This window comes from Blennius ocellaris, assembly GCF_963422515.1.
Source record: "Blennius ocellaris genome assembly, chromosome: 22".
In the NCBI taxonomy this organism is placed as follows: Eukaryota; Metazoa; Chordata; class Actinopteri; order Blenniiformes; family Blenniidae; genus Blennius; species Blennius ocellaris.
Window position 1 is genome coordinate 10645016 of NC_137671.1, and position 14382 is coordinate 10659397.

Consider the following 14382-nt stretch of genomic DNA (forward strand, 5'->3'; position numbering starts at 1 on the left):
CACTGGAACCACGAACGAAAACGATATGACAAGTTTGAGAAGGACTTTGTTTTTGTTTTGTTTTTTTATTTCCTAATCATTTGGCCGTTGATCTGCAGCCAGCAGCTTGTTGGTCTGCGGCCGAGTGTTTATTGAAACTGTCCTTTTCTGCTGCTGTAGAGTCACACAACTGTCAAGACATACTCTCACCCAGAGTTTATGTTCCACTACCGGTTGTACTCGATTCAACGCGGCCCCTCGTGTTCTTGTTGTTGACGATATTTTGATCGCCACTCGTCGTGCTTGTCACAAACAACTCGCTGAGCGGTTCAATCAGACGTCCCCAGCTTTTGTGTATCAAAAGATCCGACACAGATGGCAGATCGCCCGTCGCCAGAGGCCCCTTTGAATCCAGTCATTGTGTTTGAAGGCCGTTTGCCCGGTGATCTATCGCCGCTGCTCGGCCGCGCCGAGTGAGTTGGAGTTTTTTAATGCCTCATTCACTGAGTCAATCACGTTCGGTCATGAGAACATGACTCTGTGAGTGTGAAGGGGAGCGAGGCAGGAGGAGGGAAAGTGGAGGAGACAGGGATGGGTAGATATGGACGGACGGACGGACGGATGAGCTCAGTGAGAAGCATAAGGAGGGCTTGTTCTCGCCACAAAAGGACTGGCCGTAGGCTGGAGGAAATGCCAGTTACAAACAGGACCGAAGTCGACAGATCCCAATGAATCAACAGGCAAAGAATCTCCCCAGACCGCAGGCGATGAAGCCTCCGCTCCAGAGGCCGGTCGGTATCTCAATAACAATTTTCTGTTCTCTGATGATTTTCCTTCCAAAACATACCAATTAAATATACATATACCTTCTAATATGAATGTTTTTCCTCTTGCTGACTTGGACTAAAAATGTACATTAATATCGTTAATTGTGAACAAATTGTATGATTTTCTTTTCTTTGTGTGTGTGTGTGTGTGTATTTTGTGAAATCGTGTATTTGCTTTGTATGTGAGATGTTTAAGTTATTTTGTCACAAGTTATCATGAACTTTTCCTTCCACGGTAATATGAATGGTAAAAACGGTTCCGCTCAAGCCGTGAATGTACAGGGGCCAAACCAAATGCTGTGAACACAATGAAAACCAATAAAGACGCCCCTGAAAATGAATATCCAATAAAAAAAAATGACACCACGATGAAAGATCACATCAATAGTAGAGCCAATTTTTGTATGTATGTGTGACTGTTTTACCTTTTTTTTCCTTGTCTGAACATTTTTTAAAGACATATAAGCCACGTAGTCAGTGTAACTAAACCTGAATGTGTAGATTACACCTCATGTTGGTGTGAAGATGCACATACAACTGTGCCGATTGTTTAATACTTTTTATGATTTTTATTACACAGTCACCACGATACACATTATTATGAACTTGAATATAGTGTTAGGCGGTCTTCTGTCATAACCTGAGCAAAAACGTTTGTCTGCGTTGAATGTGCAGTATATCCACAGTCCTTTCGACTCGCACCACAGGCTAGGCCACTTTCAACAGCAGGTCTCCCGCATATTGGGTAAAGTCTCTACCCGATGTGTCCCCAAACAGGACACTTGATGATTTAACGTACAGTAGTTCTCATTTCCCAAAGAAATTAAATGATACACCAGTTTGGCCTTTAAGGTGAAATGCTGGCACTTTGCAGAGAGAGATCTCAATACAGGTCGATTAACATTTTTCAACATTGTGTTGAATTGCACAGATGAACCTACTACTGCTCATCTCGATTTAATGTTGTGGTGACTGTAACAATAAAATTATTTACAAAAATATACACAAGTGCTGGTGTAGTTTTGTTTTTGTTAATGTTGGAAAAGTGACCACAACTTCATGGCAACAACAAATTTAGATAAATGCTCCAACGCTGGAAGACAGAAAGGAGCTTTGTAAAAAAGATCACTCAAAATGAAGAAATTAACTGTATTGTATTTCTCCAAAGTTAGAGTCATTATTTTTGTTTTAATTTACACACATTTCATCGATCCATTTTCAACAAAAATATACTTGAGATGGCCCAATGTATTTATTTATATTGATTGTAATATGAAGGATTGCATGTGTTTTTGCTTACATATATGATATTGTATATATTTACAAACAATGTACCAGTAAACATATTTAGCCTCGAAAAATGGGTGTAGTTAATGCAGAGCTTTCTGATGGCCCAGTCTTGAAATTCTTCTGTTTCTGTTCCTAATGCAGCTTGATGTCTCTCCTGGAACAATTTGATTTTTAAAATACAATTATAATCTGATATTTTACAGGGAATCATGGGTGTTTTTGTTTTATTGAAACATTGCAAAAAGATGATTGGCTATTGCGCATTAACATCCGCCGGAAGTGCTTTTGTTGTGGAAAGCCGCTACCCAGTGTTTACTATCATTACCTCTGGCTTTACGGTTTATTACTTTTGACAATTTCAGACTGCTTGGTGCTCTACGTGGACCACTTCTCAAACTAGTTTGAAGTCCTGAATAAACTTGCGAGAAGCTCTGACACATCTGGTATGTGGCTAGGCTAACAAGCTAAGTATCGCCGGTGTCTCGGATTAACTGGTTTCCGTGTTTACCGGTGACTGACTTCCACAAACTGCCAGTAACCGAAGTTAAAATAAGACTCACCAACGATACGACATTGCGAAATTTTAGTCTAAATGCGGTTAAACAGCGTTTGCCTGTGCAACCACGGATTTTGTCAGGTTTTTAAACATCTTCTGTTACGCTCGAGAACGCCGACCACCAGTTGACAGGGACACCAGTTAATCTGAAACAGCGGAAAGACACTATAAAGAACACGGTCCATCTGTCGCAGAGAGCCTGGTGTTGGCTAGAAATCGCCGGCAAACGGCAATGTATTGACGTCTGTCGTGTTACTTGCGGGCCAAGCACGGTTGTTGGCTCATTAGCAATCTGTAACAAGGGCTGTTGTTCAGAAGGTTTGATTCTCTGGCTTGCTGGCGCTCCTGCTCGCGTCTTGCGAGCACTGCAGCGCCCCCTGCTGGGGACACGGCGGGACCACAGGCACGTCCACCCATACATCCATATAAAATAATGAGTGAGTTTTTGCACAGTTTCAGAAAGAAAGAACAAATCTTGTTCCGTTATTTCAGTGTGTCTGTGATACATCGACTAAACAGTGTGGGCTAGTCGAACACTGAGTAATTCACTAGCTGACCGTGTCCCCGTAAAGCTGTGACATCTTAGTTGCAGGCTTTGTTTATCCACCATAAATGGCTCCTTGTCAGGATTCGTGAACTAAATTCAAAGTTACAAACTCACAGTCAGCAGACTCCGTTAAAATCTAAAGAGGAACTGACTGATCTGATTCAACATAAGCGCTATAGATTGGTATTTATTCACGAGTGCATTGAACCAGTTACTTCAGGGTCTCCCTGCCTTTTTGTTTTACTGATACAGCGAATAGAAGTGACTTTTGAACTATTCTATTTAATAAAAATGACATCATCAATAGTGTATATGTTATTTTTGTGGGAATTCACAGGAAATGACCGAAGTTGCATGTCAGGTGTATGAATGTGTGTTCAATACGTTGCCATGACAACAGACATTCGATCACCGTTCTGCTCAGTATTTTATGTCACAATGTAGTTTGTGGATATTACATTTAAATGAATCATGGTGATCTGTTGCTTAGTGTTGGGTTTTGTTGTTTTTTGTGTGTGCTGGCTGTAGTTTTGGCTTGTATTATGGGAGCAAATGACTGCAAATCTTTACAGCCAATAATTACAGGGACGCTACAAGATCCTGTCCTTTTGGGGGCCCGCTCCCCCGAGGAGGGACAGCTCGCTCCCCGTGTAAGGAAAATGGGAAACCACAGTGAGTTGAAGCACCAAACATGAAACTTGAGAATGAAATCAACACATGAGTTTTATTACAAAGCAATCTACATAAAAACACTTACAGAAATATTTCTGGGTTCGAAGAGCCGTTCACCACACAGGTGGATCTTGCTTCTCAGAACCAAAAACCGGACCCAAGTGAATACGGCGGAGGAAAATGGAAAAGACCCCTGGCTCAGAATTACTGCCTCCTTTTCTCTATCTCCTCCAAGGTCTTCCTCCTGTCCCCGCCCGTGCTTTTCCAGTCACGGGACATCAAAATGGAGGAGTAAGCTGGTTTGCACCGGTTCTTATCAATTTTAGCAGGCCCCAGCCAGGACAACTACAGCCCAAAATCAAAACAATTTTAACAATCCTCACATTTAATGATAATAAATATCCAACTATATATATCTGTATAGCTAACTAATATGGCACCCATTAGCCTCAGCGATACTTTATATCGAGAGCTATATTCATAAGCTCCAGTAAAGTTGTTTTCCTTCCATAGAAGTTCCTTTCTCTGAACTTGTTCTTTCAATTGTAGACAGAAGAGGTGATACACAAGTATAAATTTGGAGGAAGAAGATATATAGTTCTTATGTACAATAAAAAAGAAACAGTATGTTTAAAATCAAGTTGTATGTCCCTTCAAAACAATAAATCGCGTACTTGGACGTATTATGTTTACTTTTAAAAAGTAGGTGGCGCTGTGCAGTGCAGGATCTCACTGAGCGTGACGTCACTCTGCCGTCCGCGGGTATGTCGAGACATGCTTGGGATCTGGGCGTCTTCTTCCTGCAGGGACATCAGTTGACCAGCAGGTGGCGCCAGAGACAGAAACAAAGTGAAACACAAGGCACTGACGAAGAAGTGGCAACAGGGCAGAAACAAACAGGAACGTGAAGAGACGAAAGACTCGAAGAAAGAAAGAAAGGCTTTCAAAGACGACTTTTTGTTCAATGACTAATTATTTAAAATGTTCAATGACAAACTGTACTGTCCATGTTTTTAGCTCCATACCTCTACAGCGGCAGTGTGTATGAGAGCTTTGAGTTATTTGTGGTGCGTTGGAACATCTCAAAGTTGATTAGCTCCGCCATTATTCAAAGTTTCGCTCGTGAAAACGGTCTATATTCCAGTGATTTTCCACCAAACTTCCCGGAATGAGCTCCCTCCCTCCCCATGTTCCCTACAAAACCGCCCAGGAAGTCTCCATACCGGGGGCACAAACGACGCCACCTGCGCCGTTTCCTGGAAGCCCCGCCCGGCGCGCTGCTGCGGTCCTTAAAAACAGCGCACCCCTTCCGCCACTGAAGTCCAGAGTTCAGTCGACTCTCACCTGAAAACAAAGTTCACCGACTTGTTTCTCGTCTTGTTTCTCCTCACTCCAATCCAAACATGACACAAATAAACCCGGGCCTGAAGCGCGTCTTCACCATCTTCAACATCCTCTTCGCGGTAAGTTTTTTTTTCTTTTTTTAAAATCTCGATAAAACATTAGTTTTTGAGACTGGAAACGGCGCATGTTTTTTTTTTTTTAATCTCTCTAACACTTCCTCTCTTCTTGACGCGGAAATAGTTTAAATAGGTTTACCTATTCATTTTAAAGCGATAAAAGTGGTTGTTTTTGACTGCGCAATGTGCACCGTCATTCTCAGTTTGAGGCCTTTTGAATTGAACAAACTGCGTCAAGCGTTCTGTTTGTTCCTGTGCGGAGTTTTTTTTCCTTCTTCCTTTTTCTCCTCTACTGCTTTGACGCTTTCGCTGTTGTATAACTCACAGTTTGAAATCTATCTAAATAGATAATTAGAGGGATTTTTTTTTTGTTTCGTGTCGGGTTGCTTGTGCGTTCGTTTTGACTTCGTGAGATTCACAGACCAGGAGCAGCTGCTCCTGTCTGCACAATAAAAGGTGTCAGGTTACAGTGTTTGGGGTGTTTCCTGTTGAGGTTTACTTTCTGAGTTTGTTTGTTTTTTTGGGGTTTTTTTTTCTTCCCACAGCTCAATTAACTCACAGACAGATGTCGAAGCATCAAGCAATCTGTTATGATATTTGTTTGTGGTTGCAGATCATCGGGGGGATCATCATCGGCCTGGCCCTGATCGCTCAGATCTTCACGAACTTTGAAGGACAGAACGTGAGTAAACTTGTCAGGAGCAAAAACTAAATAAAAAAAAATAATAATAATAACCCTGTTAAAATGGTTACCCAACTCGGCGGGTCCACAGATCGAGGATCGCACCACTGGACTCGTCGTCCTCTATGTCTTCGGCGCCATCACCATGGTGATCGCCCTGGTGGGAGCCTACGGTGCCCACAAGGAGAGCAAGCCCGCCCTGATCGTGGTGAGTTCCAGGTCAGATAAGGGAGTGAGAGGAGTTTCGTTCTCTGTCAGAGGGAAGTTGTGAGAGGGGGGATGCGTTTCTGAGTCACCATGGTGACGTGTGCCCGTCTGTCTGCAGTTCCTGGTCTGCATGGTCATCGGCAGCTTGGTGATGCTGCGCATTGGAATCCCCACCGCCGCCGCTCGCCCTCAGGTACCCTCGCCGTGTGTGTGATATCATGTGGTGTTGTGTTGTAGTGCGCCTGTGTTGTAATAACATTGTTGTTCATAACGAGTTGTTTGTAATAACGAGCAACTTGGTGTATAATGTTGTTGTAACAACACTGTCTTGTAGTAACATTGTAACACAATGACAGTGTTGCAACATTGTTGTCGTATAATAACATCGTGTGCCTGTGTGGTGCAGTTGTATAGCGTCCTGGAGGAGAAGTTCCGGAAGGCTCTCCCGCTGGACGAGGCTCCAGAAGACGTGAGGACCATGGCCGACGCCCTGCAGACTCAGGTGAGCTTGTTCTACTGCATTTCCTGAGAGGGGGAGGGGGGGGCACAGCGAGCCCTCTGATTGGCTGAAAGTGTTAGTCCAGTGCGCCATTAAAACTGATATATGAAACCAGGTCAAAGAGGAAGTTTGATTTCCTGCCTCGGCTCAGTCGAACCATGTTTTATGTGCGAGAGGTGGCGGATAAATAAAGTTAATATTGAATGTTGTTCGTTTGTCAGATGCACTGCTGCGGCCTGTTCAGCTACCAGGACTGGAGGAAGGAGATCCCGGAGTCGTGCGATTGCGACGTCGCGGCTACGGCCACCGAATGTCTCAAAATTGATTACACGGTGAATTTCCTGGAATCTCAGTCTTTTATCCAAGTTCCGTTTTTGTATTTGTTTGACTCACTTCCTTCTGCCTTCGTTCCCCCTTCAGGGTATGATGCTGTCAAGGTTCATCTACTCCAAGGTCAGTGAACGCACCGTTTTCCCTCTCTCTTGTTTTTTGGGTTTTTTTTAATCTGAACTCTCGATTTTTAATATTTCAAATGTTTTGTTTTGCCTTCCAGCCGTGTTTCCCGATCTTCATGACGTACGTGGATCTGATCGTCGGCATCACGCTGGGCGTCGTCTTCACACTCGCCATCCTCGCAGTGAGTCTGCGTGTCTTTTTGTTGTCGTTTTTTTTTTTGCTTTAACACTTCCTCCAGGAGGCGCCGGCATGAACCAAGCGACCCGTTTCTTTTTTTTTTTTTTTGTCGTTTGTTTTTCAAATGAATTTGACCCTCTTTCCTCTCTCTCTCTCTCCCTCTCTCTCTCTCTCTCTTTTTCTCCAGCTGCTGGGTTTGGTCTTGTCCTCCATCATGATCCACCAGATGCGTTTCCCCAACCGTCCCACCGTCCTCCTCTCCGTCCCCGCCATCTTCAGCTCGCCGCCGCCCAAGTACCAGGAGCTGCACAACGCCCCGGCGTACTGAGGAGCTGCACTTTTCAAACTCGCATTCTTCAAATAGTTTCATCTTCCTTGATTAAATTTATTTGTCTGTTGTTCTAAAATTTCCTAAAAGTTGAAAATGTGATGAAATCTTCCCTTTTTTCCAAGGAGGATCAGAAACAAAGTTTCATAATGTTGCACCGAAAAAGAAGGGAGAATAAGTGGAAAAAACCTTCCGGTGTGAAGTCAAGTTGACTCTAAACTGAACAGATGAGAAAAAGCGACAAGGAGTTAAAGTTTTTTATTTATTTTTTTTTACTTCATTGTGGGGAAAAAAAAATAAAAGACTTGACAGCCACTGTTGTGAATTTCATGAGTCATGGAGGAGGTGAAGGTCACTGATAAAGATTTGTTTTTCTTTCTTTTGTGTGACACTTGATTTTTGTAAAAGAAAAATATTTTTGAAATCCAATTAAAGAAAAGCTTTAAAGAAGACGCCTGTGTTCAGTCGTGTGGGTTTGAGACTTGTATTCACTTTTTTTGTTGTTGTTGCTTGTTTTATACCTGTGGAACAAAACCAGCTCTTGATTTACAAGAAAATTGTTTAAAAAAAAATTTTTGCAAATTTTTAGAGGCTTGAATTTTCAACATAAAAGTGAGACTTGAGCTTTGATATCAGTGATTGTTTGTAAAAATGCCCATAATGCAACTGCTATAAATGGTTTTTTTTCCAGACATTTCACTGCATTTAGCACCAGAAGCAAAATTTGAATAAGTAGGATTAAATATTGGGTGATTTGGCTGGAAGAAGTCATTTTCTTCCATCGAGAGAACTTCACTTTTACCTCGTTTGCTCCCTGATGAATCAACTTAATTTTGATTCGTGGCAAATTTGTTGAATCAACTTTGTGAACGAGGCTAAATTCCATTCCTCAGGTGATTTTTTTCATTTTCACACTGGGCCAAGTTGCTGTTTTGGACCAGAAGGTCCCGAGTTCGAATCCAGGCAGGAATATTCTATAATGAGACTGGATGAAGTCATTTCAAGGATGGAGAACAAAATTAAACTTTAAACCCTTTTAAATGTAGTATTTTGAAACTGGTGAATTTTGTGTATTCATAACAAAAATACTTCAGATTTCATTTTTTTTTCTAAAATGTTTTATTTCAAAAACAAAAACACCAAAACATTTGGATCCGCAGCATAAATTAAAATCTTCAGAAAACCAAGAAAGAAAATCTCCCCCCAAAAAAAGAATTAAACAGGGTACATTTTATAAATTCTTTTACCTAAAAAAAAACTGTTTTCTGCACCAACTTAAGATTCAGAGGAATTTTCTGTATTTTTGTTTATGAAAAACAAACCATAAAATGTTAAATCATTCACATTTGAGATACACGATGTTTGAATTTTAATGTGGGAGTTAGAAATCAGAACCCAGCAGTTTCTATTTTTTTTTATAAATTTTAGATTACTTGACTTTTTAGGCCGTTTGTACATTTTAAAGTTAACATGTTAGTCATTTTCAGTGATTTTTTTTTTTCCGGCTTTATTATAAAGCTCACACTGTTGCTACTGCAGGTCTTTAAATCAGCCGTGTGTGTGTGTGTGTGTGTGTGTGTGTGTAAATGGGAATCATTTAAAGTAAAACTTGTTTTAAAAATTATGTGCAGAGTCTCTTAGCGCCGATTTGTGTCTCTGAAAGCGATTTATTCTCTTTTATTTGACGAGAAATTACACAAACAGCTGCAGTCAAAGTGCTAAAAACGTGATTTAATCACTGAACACAGTATATATATATATATTTTTTTTTTTATTTATTTCCAAGGGATTAGACGGAGGACTCCCCAGGCTCCTTTTGCGGCGGAGCCGAACAAACGCAGGATTATTGGGTTTGAACAAAAAAAAAAAAAGCGACCAATCAGACTTGACGAGTGTGGCGGTGGGTGTTGTGTTGTCACGGCGACCCCTCCCGTTAGCCGGAGGAGCAGCAGCCCCCGGTGGGCGTGGCCTGTGGCTCGTCGTCGACGATCTGCACGCCCCTCCGGCTGGACGCCGCCTGGCTGCTTCCGTTTCCCTTCAGCCGCTCGTCGGCCTGCGCCGTCTCCATCATGCCTTTGGACGGAGGAACACGTTTAAAAAGAGCGTGAGCAAAAGGTGAAGGTCGGCGCGTTTAACGTTGAGGTTTACACTCCGGGGCGGCGTCTTACGTTTACACAGATCCAGGAACAGCTCCTCGATGCCTTTGTTGAGTTTGGCTGAAGTGTGGAAATGTTTGGCTCCCACCGACTCCGCATAACTGATACGCAAACAAACACAAAAAACAAACAAAGGTTTCCTCTTCAGCAGGCTGAAACCCGTCACAGCTCTATAGAACCTCAGATCGGTAATTACTTTGTAAACTTATTTAACGGCAAAAACCTCAATTATTAGAGATCAAATTAAAGACTCGCCGTCAGACCGATCGACCACCTCTTCAGCTTTCTCAACGGAACTTGAATCACGGTTATCCAGCCTGCATCCGATAGACTAGATCAGATCAACCCATCTCTAATAACAGAAACCTTTAAGGTTGTTGTTGTTAAACCTCTTCCTAAAAAAAACCCACCCTTGACCCAGGTGTCTTAGCAGGTCACACACCAAAATCCAACCTTCCCTTTATTTCCAAACTCCTAAAAAAAGATGTTGGAATTCAGTCATGTGACCATCTGTGCAAAAACGACCTATTCGAGTCGCTCCAGTCCGGTTTTAGATTCGTCATAACACAGGTTCTTATCGTGGCCTCCGACAAAAGGCTGGTCTCTGTTCTAGTCCTGTTATAGACGTCAAGTCTGAATTGGTTCCACTTTGTTCATGTTCATCCCTCTTTAGCTCAGACTTAAGTTAAACACGGAGTTCCACAAGGTTCCGTCTTAGGACCTATACTTTTCACGTTATACGTGCTCCCTGTCGGGAATTTGATTAGAAAACACTCCATTCACTTCCATTGCCAAGCAGATGACACACAAATCTATTTATCTATGAAACCAAATGACACTAATCAACTTAAACTAGAATCTTGTTTTGAAGAAAAAAAAGCCTGAATGAGCAGAAACTTTCTGATCCTGAACTCGGATAAAACACAACTTATGATATTTGTTCCAAAACATCCGAGAGAGAAATTATCTAAAAGAAATATAGCAACACTGACATCATGTCACCAACACTCTGCTGCCTTGCTCAACATTTCCATTGAATTGAGCCAAACAACAACAACAAAGGATAAAAATACAGACAAGTCAACAGACACAAAAGTGACAATAAACTCAGCACATTTGTCGTTCTCACCTTTCAGCGTCTTCCACTGAAACGTTTCTGTCTTTATCCAAATCGATTTTATTACCTACGGAAACACAAAATATAACAATGTGACAACGAAAAAGCACGACAGACGACTTTCTGACTGAATAAACAACACCATTAGTTGTTTTTCTCTCTTTGACAATGAAACTTACCAACTATACATAAACAAATGTCGTTTCCCAACATTTTCCTCAACTCTTTGACCCAGTTCTTCACCTGGAAACACACACACACACACACACACATCGTCATTCGTACAGCTTGAGATTCGCGCCCGTTTTCCCCAGCGTTCCCCCTTGAATCTTCCGGGACGTCACCTTCTGGAAGGAGTCCTGGTCGGTGACGTCGTAGACGAGCACGGCTCCGTTAGAGTCTCTGTAGTAGATGGGACCTAAAGCGTGAAATCGCTCCTGACCGGCCGTGTCCTGCGGAGGAAACATTGGAAACTTTCAGCAAAGAGAAAAAATAAATAAATAAATCCTGAAGCTGAAAAACAAAAAAAAAGAAAATAACTCACCCAAATGGCCAAATTGACTCGTTTTCCTGTGATATTCAACTTCTTTGTGAGGAAAGATGCCTGAGAGTAAAACACAAGAAAACTTTGCAATTATGACAAACATTTAGGAACAATCAGGCACAATTAACAAGAAAAACATGACTTATCACATGAAAACTGCCGATTTACATGGATTAAACAAACAAATGTTTAAAAGATCAAATAGATTTTTTTTCTTAAACGACTTTTCCTGAGATCAGAGGGATTTTAACAGATTGTTTGTTTAAAATATTTTTAATTAAAAAAAACAAAATCTTAACACGTTTCACGTTGGAGAAACTTCCCACACAAAGCAATGATAAACGTCAGATCTGAGGAGGTCAAAGGTCGGCATGACTTAACAGAGGAATGCGTCAGGCTGGGGTCAGAGGTCAGTGTGGGGCGGAGCGGCCGGGTGACCACGTTAAGAAATCCTCAATAATCAGTACAACTGCCTGGATTATCAGAAAGGATGTGGTCACAGTGCTTAAGCAACTGCTGTGGTCGACTACTAGGATTACAAACTTTTGCTCATGACATGCCGACTTGCCTTAAATTTCACTGCCCCAAGGCATGCTGGGAAATATGAGCCGTCAAACAGAAATGCTGGGGAAATTGTGTGAATGAGTGCCTAGATACAGCTGATGGGAGGTCATGTTGTCACGTGTCCTCAGATGACCTCACAGCTTCAGCTTCCATGCTCTTCATCACATGACCTCCTCCTCCTCCTCCATCATGAGATGGGAAACTTCGGATGGAATTAAACAGGATTTCACAGATTTTCATATTGAGGAACTTTCTTCTGGCGTTTTAGTTTCCATCAAGAACGTTTAATCCGACTTTAGTAACTACTTCTTTTTTCACATTCAACCCGTTTGAAGGCAAATGATCGAAGGAAAATGATTAAATATTAATGATTAAACCGTGCAGGTATAATTCATCTAATAAAATCATGAATTATCTTCAAAACTTTGATAACGAGGGCACGTTTATACAGCTCATGGAGAACATGTGTAATTTTTAGTATGTCTTTAAAAGTATGATCGAAACCTTGAATTTAAAGCATGAATTGTGATCAAATATAATTATTGCTTTGGTATAAATCTATGAAAATGTGATCATGTTCGTTTCTTGGTATGAACCCGTGTAATTACGATGAAAGTGTTATGATTATTGGCACAAAATAGTGAAAATATGGCGAACATGTTTGATTCTTGAGAATTTTTACTAAAATGATCAGGAAATCTCACGCAGTGTCGACGTTCACTGAGGAAACGCCTGATTTAAACGCCGGCTGATCCCGCTGAAGCGGGCGGGTCACGCCAATGTCTCTATTTCACGACAACCCCGCTTCCCTGTGACGCGTCGCGCGTTCAACCACGCGCGCATTACAGAGCAGTGACAGACACGAAAACAACCAGACCCCCCCTCACCCCCCCTCCTTCGGCTCGAGTGTCCCCACAAACAGCGGCTCCTCGACCCGGAGGCACCCCGCCGGTCGAACCGGCCGGGGAAGCCGCCAGTGGAGCCCGAGCCTCGGTTGTCGGTGTTTCACCGCAGGCCCGGTGGCCTTACCTGTAGGGTGGTGATGTGTTTGTCGTTGAATTTGTTCTCGCAGTAGCGCAGCACCAGCGACGTCTTCCCCACGCAGCCTTCCCCCAGTAACACCACCTTAAACGAATACGTCCTGCTGCCGCCCGCCGCTGCCGCCATCACCGCGCAGGTCCTCCGCTGCGATCAAAACAGGCGTTTGTGGAGGGAGCGGCTTCCCACTTCGACCATGGGGCGGGCGGCTCCACGGAGACCGAACCTGGCCTGCTGGCTCCCGGGCGGTACGAGTCCGTGGTGGGGGTGGGGGGAGGCGGTGAGTGGAGCGGGTCTGAACACGAAACACTTCCCGGTGACGCTGCGCGGACGGACGGCTGCTCCTCTCCGCTCTAATGGCGTCCCTCGCAGCTAGCGGCTAAACAATTAGCATAACCACAGATCGTCTATCTGCCACAGGAGTTCTTCTCAGTGATTGTTTTTGTTGTTGTTTTTTTAAGGTTGTTCATATTTTATCGCCCCTTCTTTTTTTTTTTTAAACATCTGTTTTGTCTTTCAACATTTAAATCATGAGATTAAATGCCATCATTTATAGACAAACTGAAGTTAAATAGAACATGATAAAGAGGCGACGTTTAAAACAATCCTGATGAAATTGAAAGAATCAGATATACATGAAAGAATAATAATAAAAAAATAAAAAAACGAAAAACCACAAAGTCAAACAATAAATTTGGATCAAGTTGGAATTATCATTTAAAGGCCCAGATCTATTGTTTCTATTTTAGCAATAATACAACTTGAGGCAAAATCACAAACACATCGAGCTTAATGAACCAGTTTGAGTAGGAAATGCAATCGGAAAGGGCGTTTTTTTGTTTTTTTAAAGCCTCTTCCTGTTGCTTTTAGACTGAATTCGGAGCAGTGCGTAAGCTGGTGATCAGAAATTGAAAACGAGTGACACTTCTAACCGACGGCTACTCTCTGCAGTATCACATGCAGAGATCCGTCAGCACTGTTGAAAGTTCAACAGAGGCGAGCTGTGCCGAACGGAGCCGATCTGAGCCGAACGGAGCCGAACTGTAAACGAATCTGCGTCACTGAAGTGACGAAATAAAGAAAGAGTTCTACTTTGTGCACAGATTGGCAGAATTTCATTGACGCCATAAAACAACAGAAAATTGTTTGATCGAAAACAAGAAGTCAAACCTACAAAAAAATTAAAATAAATGCACCACATTTGACGATGAGGGGGGAAATGATGCAATAATAATGAGCCAGAGTAACGCTGAAAATTCTGACGTGTGAAAAACGAACCCACA

General features: G+C 42.3%; 2 protein-coding genes across 2 annotated transcripts; one reads left to right on the forward strand and one right to left on the reverse strand.

Moving 5' to 3' along the window:
- Nucleotides 1-5152: 5152 nt before the first annotated feature.
- On the forward strand, nucleotides 5153-8132 carry LOC308146331 (tetraspanin-8-like). Its single transcript, XM_080518102.1, has 9 exons — nucleotides 5153-5334; nucleotides 5945-6013; nucleotides 6105-6221; nucleotides 6339-6413; nucleotides 6627-6722; nucleotides 6941-7051; nucleotides 7140-7172; nucleotides 7273-7356; nucleotides 7540-8132. The coding sequence occupies exons 1-9, from the start codon at nucleotides 5275-5277 to the stop codon at nucleotides 7678-7680; spliced, it is 786 nt and encodes a 261-aa protein (XP_080374228.1). The 5' UTR covers nucleotides 5153-5274; the 3' UTR covers nucleotides 7681-8132.
- A 1258-nt stretch (nucleotides 8133-9390) lies between these two features.
- On the reverse strand, nucleotides 9391-13466 carry rab21 (RAB21, member RAS oncogene family). The gene is made up of 7 exons (XM_080518103.1): nucleotides 13091-13466; nucleotides 11498-11557; nucleotides 11298-11405; nucleotides 11133-11196; nucleotides 10966-11020; nucleotides 9849-9937; nucleotides 9391-9753 (listed from the first exon to the last, which is right to left on the reverse strand). Exons 1-7 carry the CDS (start codon nucleotides 13226-13228, stop codon nucleotides 9614-9616), a joined length of 654 nt encoding a protein of 217 aa, XP_080374229.1. The 5' UTR covers nucleotides 13229-13466; the 3' UTR covers nucleotides 9391-9613.
- Nucleotides 13467-14382: the final 916 nt, after the last annotated feature.